The following is a 12,822-nucleotide window of genomic DNA, read 5'->3' on the forward strand; positions in this document are numbered from 1 at the left end:
ACACTGCCTGCAGCTCCTACCTGCTGCTCCCGCTCATCCCCACCCTGCTGTGCCTGCCACGGGCTCGCGCCCAGTCAGTCCCGATCAGGAGAGGCTCGTGCTGCCACAGCGCTCACCAGCCATGAGCCCTGCGTCTGGCCCCCTCCCAAGGGGAGTGGCCTGTGGGATTGGGCTGAAACAGGCTCTCCAACATCCCCTGAGGGGTCCCGTATTGTGAGAGGGCGCAGGCCAGGCTGAGGGACCCCACGGGTGCACAATCGAGCTGGGGAGGGGCCACGGGAGGGCTCCAGGGCGTGTCCGGCCCATCTCGCTCAGTCCTGATTGGCCAGACCCCAGCAGCAAGCTAACCTACTGGTAGGAGCATTTGCCCCCTGGTGGTCAGTGCAACATCATAGCAAGCGGTTGAGCACCCTAGCATATCATTAGCATATTATGCTTTGATTGGTTGTTCTGCTGTTTGGCCTATTTGCATATTACCCTTTTATTATAGAGGATTGGGGCAATTATTAATTATACCTAATATAGTATTGGGAAAATTAAAAGTGTCTGTTTGATACTGTGTAGGTACACATTAAATTTAGATACATGGAAAATCGCTGCTCTATCAATAGGAACAATCCAAACTTAGGTTTTTCTGTATTCTTTAAAAAAATATATATTTTTATTGATTTCAGAAGGGAAGAGTGGGGGGAAAAGAGAGAGAAACATCAATGATAAGAGAGAATCATTGATTGGCTGCCTCCTGCACACTCCCTACTGGGGATTGAGCCTACAATCCCTTATAGATAGACTTAAATAGACTTACTGGACTTGTAAGTCTATTTCTTAAAGAATACCCTTCAGCATTTCATATAATACTGGTTTGGTGGTGATGAACTCCTTTAGTTTTTTCTTATCTGTGAAGCGCTTTATCTGACCTTCAATTCTAAATGATAGCTTTGCTGGGTAGAGTAATCTTGGTTGTAGGTTCTTGCTGTTTATCACTTTGAATATTTCTTGCCACTCCCGTCTGGCCTGCATAGTTTCTGTTGAGAAACCAGCTGACAATCGCATGGGTACTCGAATGGGTACTAGTTGTAGGTAACTAACTGTTTTTCTCTTGCTGCTTTTAATATTCTCTCTTTGTCTTTTGCCCTTGGCATTTTAATTATGATGTGTCTTGGTGTGGTCCTCTTTGGATTCCTTTTGTTTGGGGTTCTGTGCGCTTCCTGGACTTGTAAGTCTATTTCTTTCACCAGGTAGGGGAAGTTTTCTGTCATTTCTTCAAATAGGTTTTCAATATCTAGCTCTCTTTCTTCTTCTGGCACCCCCATAATTCAGATGTTGATACTGTTAAAGTTGTCCCAGAGGCTCCTTACACTATCTTCATATTTTTGGATTCTTTTTTCTTTTTTGGTTGGGTGTTTTTTGCTTCTTTGTATTTCAAATATTTGACTTGATTCTTGGGATCCTCTAGTCTGCTGTTGGATCTCTGTATTTCATTCAGTGTATGCCTAATTTCTAGTTGGTCCTTTTTCATATCCACTACATTTCTCGGGTTTCTAGAAGATTCTTGAGTAACCTTATAACCATGGTTTTGAACTCTATATCCAGTAGTGTGCTTTCCTCCATTTCTTTCATTTGTGACCTGTTTCTTTGTCTCCACATTTTGGCTGCTTCTCTGTGTTGATAGAGTGGCTTTGTGTGCTAGGTGTTCTATAGGGCCCAATGGCTCAGCCTTCCTAATTACCTGAGGTGGACACTCTTGGTGCACCCCTTTGTGGGCTGTGTGCACAGTCTTGTTGTAGTTAAGCCTTGATTGCTATTGGTATCACTGGGAGGAATTGACCTCCAGGCCAATTGGCTGTGAGGATCAGTTGTGTCTACGATGGGAGAACTTCTGTGCTGGAGACACCCTTATGGGGCAAGACTTGCTTCAGTGGGGTTTTGGCGCTCATTGAGTCTGCCCCCTGAGTGTGTCTCTTATGGATGTGAAGAGTTGTAATCTGGATGGTCTCACTCTGACCACTGGGTACACTGGCTCTTGGATCTCCAAGGAGGTGCTAATTTAGCCTCTGCTTGAGGCCACCCAGCAGGAGCTACAGAAAGATCTGCAGATTCCTTCTCTTTGTTTGCGGTTTGGAGGTGCCCAGATGAGGCCCAGCTGTGAAGCAATGCAAGCTGCTGTCCAGCCTTGGGCCTTCTTTTGGAGGCTCTGGGGCTCTCTGACCCAGCTGCAGTTTGTTAGGTGTTAGATTGCAAAAGGCCCGGCCATTTATATGCAAAAGCCTCTGGGCTCAGCTTGGGTGGGGTTGTAAATTGCATGGGGCGGGGTCTCAGGGAATCACCAGGTCGGAGCAAACAGCAATGGCTGACCATCAGCCCTGCCCCAAAAAGGTCCCCGTGTCTCTGTGTCCCGCGGTACTGTGCAGGAACAATGATCGCTGCAAGCACCTCTGAGAGAAAGCCGCCCTCGTGTTCCGGCCTGATGCCAGACAGTCCAGTTTCTCCCCGTATGAGTCTGGGTCCCCAGAGTCTCACTCGGAACTGGACTTCAAAGCAGTCGGGAGCTTGTATCTCCCTTCCGATTGAAAAAGACAACAGCATACCCAGTTGCCAGCCTGTTTCTGCGCGCGACTCTGTACGTCCACACCTCCGCACCTTCTCCCAGTCTCAGTGCGCTTTTCTTTTTCCTTCTAGTTGTATAATTTCCACTCAGCCAGCCTTCCCATGGTTCTGGATGATATCCGTTTTGTCTTTTAGTTGTAGTTTTGATAATGGTTGTGCGAGGCAGCAAGTTCAGGTGTTTACCTATGCTGCCATTTTGGTTCGTCTCTGGTTTTCATTTTCTTAAGTGATGTTGAACATTTTATCATGTGCCTGCTCGCCATTTGTATATCTTCATTAGGTGAATATTTATGCAAATCCTTTGCCCATTTTAATCTTGGGTTTTCTTTTTGTTGATGAGTTGTAGGAGTTCTTTATATATTCTGGATATCAGACCCTTATTAGATAGATGGTTTTCAAATATTTTCTCCCATTCTTTGGGATTTCTTTTCACTTTCTTGATAGTGTCCTTTGATGTACAAAAAAACATTTAGTTTTGATGAAGTCCAACTTACTTTTTCTTTTGTTGCTTGTAGTTTTGGTATCGTATCTAACCTTAGTTACTTTTAAACTTTCCTTTCCACTTTCTAGTGCTCCTTGGCTATTGCTAACATTTACTGAGCATTTACTATGTGCCAAGTCCCATGCTAAGTACATTATATACATTGTCCCATGTAATTCTCAAACAATTCTCATTTGGCAGTCTTGAGTTTCAACTGAAAATTGCTGGTAAAAATGGCAGGTACTATTATTAACATTTTTAATTGAATCTTTACAATGATTCCATGGGACAGATAATATTGTCTTCATTTTACAGATAAAGAAACTGAGACAATGAGGTTAACTAGCTTATGATAGATAGTAGAATTGGTATTTGAATCTAGACTTGAACCTTTCTGGTCTCATTTTAGGGCCCATATTCTTAACCACTTGATATATTCTCTTTGTATTAAAATAGCAAAAGCCTTCCATCTTTCCATTATGGTTTTATTAGGCTTGTGGTCCAGAAGTAGTAACTTCTTTTTCCCCCAGCCAGAATCCTTACTCTCATGAAGCCCCTTCCATGTCACATTTTGGGTATCCCCAGAAAAACCCACAGAGCAGTTTGAATCCTCTCTAAATCATACCGAGGCACAGGATTGATAGCTTTTTAATTCTTACACAGGCGTTTGCATTTTTAAAGAGGATGTGGAATGAAATGAAATGAATCATTATCTGGAAAGGTTTTCAGTTAACCAAGTAAAGTGAAAAATGCAGGCAGAAGGTATTTTGGGGTTTTAGTGCCACCAGAAGGCATTACAAGTCCTTGCCTGGAAGTCGGCCCAGGGGATCAGCTGCCTTCAGCAGATCCTGCTTTCCATAGCTTCTTCCTTCTCTCTCTTCTGAACTGATGGGTTGTTTTTGAATGTTGTTTTGTTTTGCTTTTTGGTTTGTTAGGTTTTTAAGTGGCATGCTATAACTATCTGCAGTATTCGTTTGGGTCAAGAGAAGAGGAGGGAAGGCTGAAGAGGGCTGGTCATTAGGGAACTAGAGAGGACTGTGTGGGAGAAGGAACCTCTCTCCTGGGACAGCGTATATGTAGACTGGGCATTTTCTTTCTTTAGTAATATACTGTGCTTGAAGAAAATGTGTAACTTTCCCAAACCATGATGTTGCGGGAAATGCCCACAATATCTGGTTTTATGCATAATCTATTTTTTTTCCTGTAAATTTTTAAAATTAAAATATTATTAGAAGAACAGGTTACTATAGTCTTTTCTTATTTTGCATCACTTTCACTGATTACCTTTACTAAAAATGCAGGAAGTTGCTGCTGTTTTATTAACTTGCAGCCTGCATGCTTCTCTTTGTTCTTTGTTAGATATGAGCTGGCATGTGTTAGACTATGTTAGCATTTGCTCTTGGGACTTCAGTGGTTTCTAAATTCAGCACTGCTAAGCTGGTTCCCCCTTTGCTTGAATCAATCGAGACTGCTATTTTTAGCAACAAAAGGGAATTGAAATAGCAATTTTCTTTCCATGTAATAGATCCCCAAGTGGAATACTGATGCAAGCTCTCTGTCATTTTCTATTCTCCCCACCCCCAAAAGCACTCAGAGGAAAGGCAGCTGTCACGGTTTGCAGCAGTATTAATCTTTAATCAATCGAGTGTTTTCTGCATCCAGGTGTTCAGGGAGAAAAAAAAGGGTCACGAGAAGGAACCTGCCTGGAATAACTAAGCTCTTATGCATGGGCTCTGCAGTCAGAATTTGGTAGGCAGTGGCAGCGAATAGACAGAAGAGCTAAAAATAGCATGTTTGCTTCCAGTGCTTCTCTATTCTAGTCTATTTTTGATGTTTAATTTTGATAAGTTGGTTTGGTACTTACTAAAAATATCTGTTCCTAGCAAATTGAGGACAAAAAGTAGAATAATTTTAACCTACACAAACTAAAGTATTTTTGTTGACTGTATAAAATCTGGAAGCTGAGCCCTGGTCAGTTGCCAGTATTTTATATAATCTGTAACAAGCTAGGTACTTTTGGATGCCTAGTTGGGATATTCTTTATATTTGTCAGTTTCCATCTTCTCAAAGGCTTGCGAATTTGGGTTCTGGTGTTATATTTATATAGGAAGACATAGCCTTTTTTTTTTTTTTTATCTCCTCTCTCCCCTTCTTTTTTCCCTCCTTACTTCAAGTCTGCCCCTGGCCATCATATGTACTCTCACAGCCCATAGGATTGTGGGTAATACCTCAGGCTATTGGTTATGGGTGATACCTGTAGCTTTTTTTTCTGTGTATTGTTGAAAAGTACCTTAACTTATTCACTTACTTCACAGCAAAATGAAAACAACCCGGTGTTCATTGAAGAAGCAAATCTTAATGGCAAGAACAGTGAATTGTCCTACTTTGTTAATTTGGCATGCTTTAGTAGACCAAAATGGTTGATCTTCCCTTTCCCTGATTCTGCTTTGGATTTATTCACTTCATATCCACCCTGGCACATTATGAGTGAAGTAGTTCTCTCTAACATCAAAAATCATCTCCTTTCAAGGAGAGCATTAGAATTCTTTTAAAATGTATACCTACATATTTACCATAAAGTGAAACTTTTCTCTGTTACATTTAAAAAAAATTTTTAGATCACGGATTCTTGATGTTGAGAGGGGTTGAAGAGCATATTGGGTTGTGTACAGTAGGTGACTGGGCATTATTTCTTTAAAAAAAATGAGTGGATAAAGCAAAGGCTAGTTTTCTAGTCATAGTCTCTTTTTATTCATTCAGTCATTCATTCATCCAGCAAAATCTCATTAATGATCTGCTTTTGCCATTCACTATGCTAGCAGTTAGACTGTGGTGTAAAATGAATAAAGGAAATCTCATTTTAAATGTGGTAAGGAGGCATAAAGGAGGAGCTGTCAGGCCTTACCACTCCACTTCAGTTACACACCTCCACAGGAACAAGCGATAATCACAGGGGAAGAAATATACCTTGTATTTCCAAGAAGATGTGTCTCTACTTTATTCCCCCAGTGGATGGAAGGAAGATTTTCTCCTTGCCTAGCAACAAGCGCAGCTAATGGGAAGCCATCACGACCCTGAGCTCTCATTTTCCTTCATGGACTTTTCATTCAAAACACCCCCTCCTAACTTCCTCCTTTTTCTCTATAAAGTAACTTCCCTCTCCTTTGTTTGCTGGACTTGCCTGTAGTTTTTGCTGTAGTATGCTTGTTCCAAATTGCAATTCTCTGCTATTCTTGAATAAGCCCATCTTTGCTGGTAAAATAACTTTTTAATTTTTTTATTTGTAAGTGGTGACTCAGACCCTTATGGAAACCTATACGATGAATGCTATTAAGAGGGAGTACAGAGTATAATGGGGATAGCGAGTTTTGAGATCCGCAGTGGTTCTCAACCTTTCTAATGCCGCGACCCTTTAATACAGTTCCTCATGTTGTGGTGACCCCCAACCATAAAATTATTTTCGTTGCTACTTCATAACTGTAATTTTGCTACTTTTATGAATCATAATGTATATCTCTTTGTTTTCCGATGGTCTTAGGCTCTACAGCAGCGGTTCTCAACCTGTGGGTCGTGACAACCTGTGGGTTCTCAACCACTAGCAGGGTCGCCACAACATGGTTGGGGGTCACCACAACATGAGGAACTGTATTAAAGGGTCGCGGCATTAGAAAGGTTGAGAACCACTGGTCTAGAGGTTAAGGAAAATGGTGGAAGGGGAAAAATTCAACTGAAAACCTCAAGGATGGGAGAGAGACACTGGTTGGAGTGAAATTGGAAGTAGCAGGAACAGCATTTGTAAAGAAAGAGCATATTACCTTGGAGGAACTGAAAAAATTTCAGTATGCCTTAGGGCAGTGGGAAGCCATTGACAGATTTTAGCAGGGTAGTGATCCGATTTGCCCTTTGGAGGGATCACTTTGGTTACAATGTGGAGAATGAATTGGAGAATGGGAGCAGCTGAATTAGAAAGTGGTTGCAGTAGTTTTTGTGGGAGATGAATGATGGTAGCCCCATGTAGTAGTTGTGGGGAGAAGTGAATGGCAAGAAGTTTTAATAATTGGTAATAGGGAAACAATGTCACTTCTTGATAGGAGAATGAGATCATAAAAGTGGTGTTTCAGAAAATGAATTCTTAACTGTATAGCGTGAATTGAGTGAGAAAGCACTGAAAGGCTCACTGCACAAGTCCTTGTACGTTGGGGTGATAGCTTAGATTAGGGTGATAGCTGTTGGGAGAATTAATTGGATATCAGTGAACTACCTGGAGTAAATATTCCTATAATGATGTGAATACTAAATATTTTGTTTTAATAACTTACTTTACTGACAGCTTACTCTTGCTTTTCTGGGCCTATAATAGTGACTTTAACAATATGGAAGTTTATTTTTCACCCAGTTTAAAGAAGACTAGAATTTTTATATATGTCTGATTACCTGTGGTCAGTAGTAGAAATGAAACAAACCCGGAACCAGTCCACAGGTGGACGCTCTATCCACTGAGCCAAACCAGTAGGGCTGCAGTCTTTTTAATTTTGGCCATTGTGGTGGGTTTTCAGAGCTAAATTTGAACTGCTGGTATTGCTCCAGGTGGTTCAAATTTATATCAAAGTATTAAACAGGTCCTCTTGTGTTTAATTGGTGGGTCCTTGCTATGTATGATCAGTTCTTAATTATAATTCTTAAACTAAACTGTTACTTTTTCTCTTTTCTCAGTTGTCACAGGTAGTACTGATGGAATTGGAAAATCATATGCAGAAGAGGTAGGTCATTTTCAAGACCTTTCTTTTTGGTATTAAAAATACAAAAACAAAATTTGTATAAAACTTTTTATCAGGAATTGTGAAAAATTTAGTGTAATTTTATTTTATATTGTGTAAATATGAACGGTTTTTGGTTTCTATTTATTAAATCTTATTTTTGCAATTACAGTTGATTTTTAAAGTTATTTTGTATTAGTTTTAGGTGTACAGCATAATGGTTAAACAATTATACAATTCATGAAGTTATTCCTCTGATAATTTCAGTACCTACCTGGCACCATACATAGCTAGTACAATATTATTAACTACTAGAGTCCCGGTGCATGAAATTCGTGCATGGGGGTGTATGTGTCCCTAAGCCCAGTCTGCACCCTCTCTAATCTGGGACCCCTCAAGGGATGTCCATCGGGCAGTCGGGCATCCCTCTCATAATCCAGGACTGCTGGTTCCCAACCACTCCCCTGCCAGCCTGATAAACGCCTAACTGTTCCCCTGCCGGCTCAGTTGCCCCTAACTGCCCTCCCTGCTGGCCTGGTCACCCATTACTGCCCTCCCCTGCCAGCCTGGTTGCCCCCAACTGCCCTCCCCTGCTGGCCCGGTCACCCCTAACTGCTCTCCCTTGCCAGCCTGGTTGCTCCTAACTGCCCTCCCCTGTAGGCCTGGTACCCCCCAACTTCCTTCCCCTGCAGGCCTGGTCACCGTAACAGCCTCCCCTGCAGGCCTGGTCACCCCTAACTGCCCTCCCCTGCGAGCCTGGTTGCCCCTAACTGCCCTCCCTTGCCAGCCTGGTCGCCCCTAACTGCCTTCCCCTGCAGGCCTGGTCTCCCCCAACTTCCTTCCCCTGCAGGCCTAGTCACCCCCAACAGCCTCCCCTGCAGGCCTGCTCACCCCTAACTGCCCTCTCCTGCAGGCCTGGGTCTTCCCCCCCCCGCCAACTGTCCGCCTCTGCAGGCCTGGTCACCCCCAACTGCCCTCCCTTGCCAGCCTGGTTGCCCCTAACTACCCTCCCCTGCAGGCCTGGTTCCCCCCCAACTTCCTTCCCCTGCATGCCTGGCCATCCCCAACAGCCTCCCCTGCAGACCTGGTCACCCCTAACTGCCCTCTTCTGTAGGCCTGGTCACCCCCAACTGCCCTCCCCTGCAGGCCTGGTTGCTCCCAGATGCCCTCTCCTGCAGGCCTGGGTCCCCCCCAACTGTCCTCCCCTGCAGACCTGGTCACCCCTAACTTCCCTCCCCTGCAGGCCTGATTGCCCCCAACTGCCCTCCCTTGCAGGCCTGGTTCCTCCCAACTGCCCTCCTATGCTGGCCTGATCACCCACAACTGCCCTCCCCTGCCGGCCATCTTGTGGTGGCCATCTTTGACCACATGGGGCGGCCATCTTGTGTGTTGGAGTGATGGTCAATTCGCATATTACCTCTTTATTATATAGGATATTTCTTATGCTATATTTTACATCCTAGTGACTATTTTGTAATTACCCATTTGTACTTCTTAATCCTTCACCTTTGTCACCCAGGCCCCCCATTCCTCCTCCCATCTGGCAACCCTCAGTTTGTTCTCTGTATCTATGAGTTTGTTTCTGTTTTGTTTGTTTCTTTTGTTTTTTAGATTTTACTTATAAATGAAATCATTAGGTGTTTGCTTTTCTCTGTCTTACTTACTTCACTTAGTATAATACCCTCTAGGTCCACCCATGTTGTCACAAATGGTAAGATTTTGTTATTTTTTATCCCGAGTAATATTCCATTGTATATATTACCACATCTTCTTTATCCACTCATGTATTGATGGGCACTTGGATTGCTTGTGTATCTTGGCTATTGTAAATATTATACCATAATGAACATGGGATACATATATCTTTTTGAATTAGTGTTTTAGATTTCTTTAGGTATATACCCAGAAGTGGAATTACTGGGTATAGTTCTAATTTTAACTAGAGGCCCAGTGAACGAAATGAATGCAGTGGTAGGGTCCCTAGTGGCTGCCAGCCACCGGCCAGGTACTCCCTCCCTTCCCCCGGCTGGCCCCGCCCCTGGTCGAACTCCTGGGCGACTCCCGGTCGAGGGGACAATTTGCATACTATGCTTTTATTATATAGGATTATTTGAGGAATATCCATTCTGTTTTCCATAGTAGCTGCATCAATCCACAATACCACCAACAGTGCACCAGAGTTCTCTTTTCTCACATCTTGCCAACACTTGTTCATTGTTGATTTAATGATGATAGCCATTCTGACAGGTGTGAGATGATATCTCATTGTGGTTTTAATTTGCATTTCTCTGATGATTAGTGATATTGAGCATCTTTTTGTGTCTATAGGCCATTTGTATATCCTCTTTGGAGAAGTGTCTATTCAGGTCTTCTGTCCATTTTTTAATTAGAATGTTTATTTTGGTGTTGAGGTATATGAGTTTGGTACAAATTTTGGATATTAACCCCTTATCAGATAAATCATTGGGGAATATGTTCTTTTATTCAGTATGTTGTCTTTTCATTTTATTGATGATTTCCTTTGTTGTGCAAAAGCTTTTTAGTTTGAGGTAGCCCCATTTGTTTATTTTTTCTTTTGTTTCCCTTGCCTGAGGAGATATTTCAGAAAAAATATTACTAAGAGAATTATCAGAGAATTTACTGCCTATGTCTTCTAGGAGTGTCTTACATTTAAGTCTTTAATTCATTTTGAGTTTATGGTTTATATGCTGTATATGGAATATATTGTGTAAGAAGGAGCTTTTTTTTTGCGAGTAATTGGATAGTCCTCAGTTTTGAACTATTTTCCAAAAGGTTGCTATATTATTATATAGGTTATATTTCCATATTAGTTTATGAAATCATTTTCATAAGAAGGACTGTGATGGACAGAAAGATATTGGCAGACACAGGCAAAAGGTTCAAATTTCTCTGGAATGTAATGAAAGGATAGGAAACCATAATGGTTTGAAGGCTATCATAAAAAGCAGGAACCTTGGCAGTACTCTTCAGGCCAGCTTCCCTGCCTTCCAGTTCCGAGAAGGGACCCACAGCCTATGATACTGCCCAGGTGAGATGAAGATCCTGGCGGATCCACTGAATCTCTCATTTGTTACTCACAAACGTTGTTCTTTGTTTAAAAAATCCTTTTCTGTTTTCCAAGTTTATTTTGAATATCAAAACTACAGAAAAGTTGTAAGAATATAATGAACACCCATATACCCTTCACTGGGATTCCCCAATTATTGACATTTGCCACATTTAATTTTATTATAATTCGAATTTAGATGGACCATTTGTGAGTTATAGGCATCATAATAATTCACCCTTAAGTATTTCACCCTGAATCTTAAAACGTTCACCCTTATAACCAATAATACAATGGTCACACGAAGTTTAACTTGGTATAATCCTACATAATAAAAGCCTAATGTGCAAATCGACAGAATGGCAGAATGACTGGTTGCTATGACATGCATTGACCGCCAGGGGGCAGACGACAATGCAGGAGCTTCCCCCTGGTGGTCAGTGCACTCTTACAGGGGGAGTGCCACACAGCCAGAAGCTGGGCTCATGGCTGGCGAGCATAGCGGCAGTGGCGGGAACCTCTCCCGCCTCCGCCTCCATGGCAGTGCTAAGGAGCAGCGAGCAGGTAGGGGGTATGGAGTGAGGGGTCCCGAACTGCAAGAGGGCACAGGCCAGACTGAGGGATTCCCCCCCACCCCCAGTGCATGAATTTGTGCACCTTGAAAGGAACTGTGGGCTGCGAGGCTGTGGTGAGCACAGGGGCGGGTCTCGGCCCATCCTCTGCACCCCACCCGGCCCCTCCCGCCATGGCCCCCAGTCCCCTGTCTGCTGGAGGGGCTGACGCCATCAGCGGGTGCGAGCGGCAGCTGCTGCCCTGATCATCCCTAAGGAGCAAGGGGAGGTTGAGAAGCAAGGGGCGATTGGGGCCGGCAGCCGCCACTCGCACCCACTGACAGGGCTGGTGCCAGGTACCGGCAGTGGGTGCGAGTGGCGGCTCCGGCACCGGCAGTGGGTGCTAGCAGGGCTGGTGCTGGCAGCAGATGTGAGCAGCGGGTGGGACCGTGGCGCACAGGAGCAAAGAATTTTCAGTAACCACCAGAGGCTAGCCCTGATGACAGCGGCCGGCACCCCGCCTTGGTCTGGCGCCCCCGTTCACCTGCTCCACCATCCCACTGTGGCCTACGCATGCCATGTTCCACGCTCTGCTGCCTGCTGCCAATTCCTGCCATGTTCTGCGTGTACCCCCTGGTGGTCAGCACATGTCATAGGAACCGGTTGTTTGGTTGTTCTGCCGTTCGTTGTTCTGCCGTTCGTTCTATTTGCATATTAGCCTTTTACTATATAGGATATAGGATACAGCCTACATGCAAATTTCCCAATTGCCCCCAAAACTTTCCTTGTAGCTCTTTTATTTGTGGTTTTACATCCAGTTAAGAATTATGCATTGTATTTAGGTGTCATGTCTCTCGACTGGAAGAGTTCCCTAGGGCCCCCCTCCTTTTTTTTGTAACTGGCATTTTTTAAAAATCCAAGCCAGTTGTCTTGTAAAAGTTTCTCAATTTGGATTTGTCGGATTGTTTTCTAATTAAACTAGAATCTAATTAAACATTTTTTTAGCATGATTGCTACACAGGTTCTGTTGTATCCTGACTTTATCTTATCAGGAGGCACAGGAAGTCTACTTGTTTCATTATTGATTATCTTAAGACAAATCATTTGGCCCTGACCAGGTAGTTCAGTTGGTTAGAACGTCAGTCCTTTACACCAAGGTTATGGGGTTTGATCCCCAGTCAGGGCATATACAATAATGAACCAATGAATGCATAAACAAGTGGAACAACAAAAATTTATCTCTCTCTCTCTTTCTCTCTTCCCCTCTCTCTCTAAAGTCAATAAATAAAAATTGTAAAAAAGAGAAGTCATTTATGAAAATGCTGTCCACCATAATTCTCCATTATAAAGGTACCTTTC

At 43.2% G+C, this 12,822-nt stretch overlaps 1 protein-coding gene across 1 annotated transcript in view; it reads left to right on the plus strand.

Moving 5' to 3' along the window:
* Nucleotides 1-12,822, plus strand: part of HSD17B12 (hydroxysteroid 17-beta dehydrogenase 12) — a 130,235-nt gene that overhangs the window by 34,605 nt on the left and 82,808 nt on the right. Inside the window, exon 2 of the mRNA XM_079788285.1 lies at nt 7,802-7,848. Coding sequence (XP_079644411.1) covers nt 7,802-7,848 — 47 coding nt within the window. The remainder of the gene's footprint in view (nt 1-7,801; nt 7,849-12,822) is intronic.

Source organism: Cnephaeus nilssonii (assembly GCF_951640355.1).
Source record: "Cnephaeus nilssonii genome assembly, chromosome: 13".
Taxonomy (NCBI): domain Eukaryota; kingdom Metazoa; phylum Chordata; class Mammalia; order Chiroptera; family Vespertilionidae; genus Cnephaeus; species Cnephaeus nilssonii.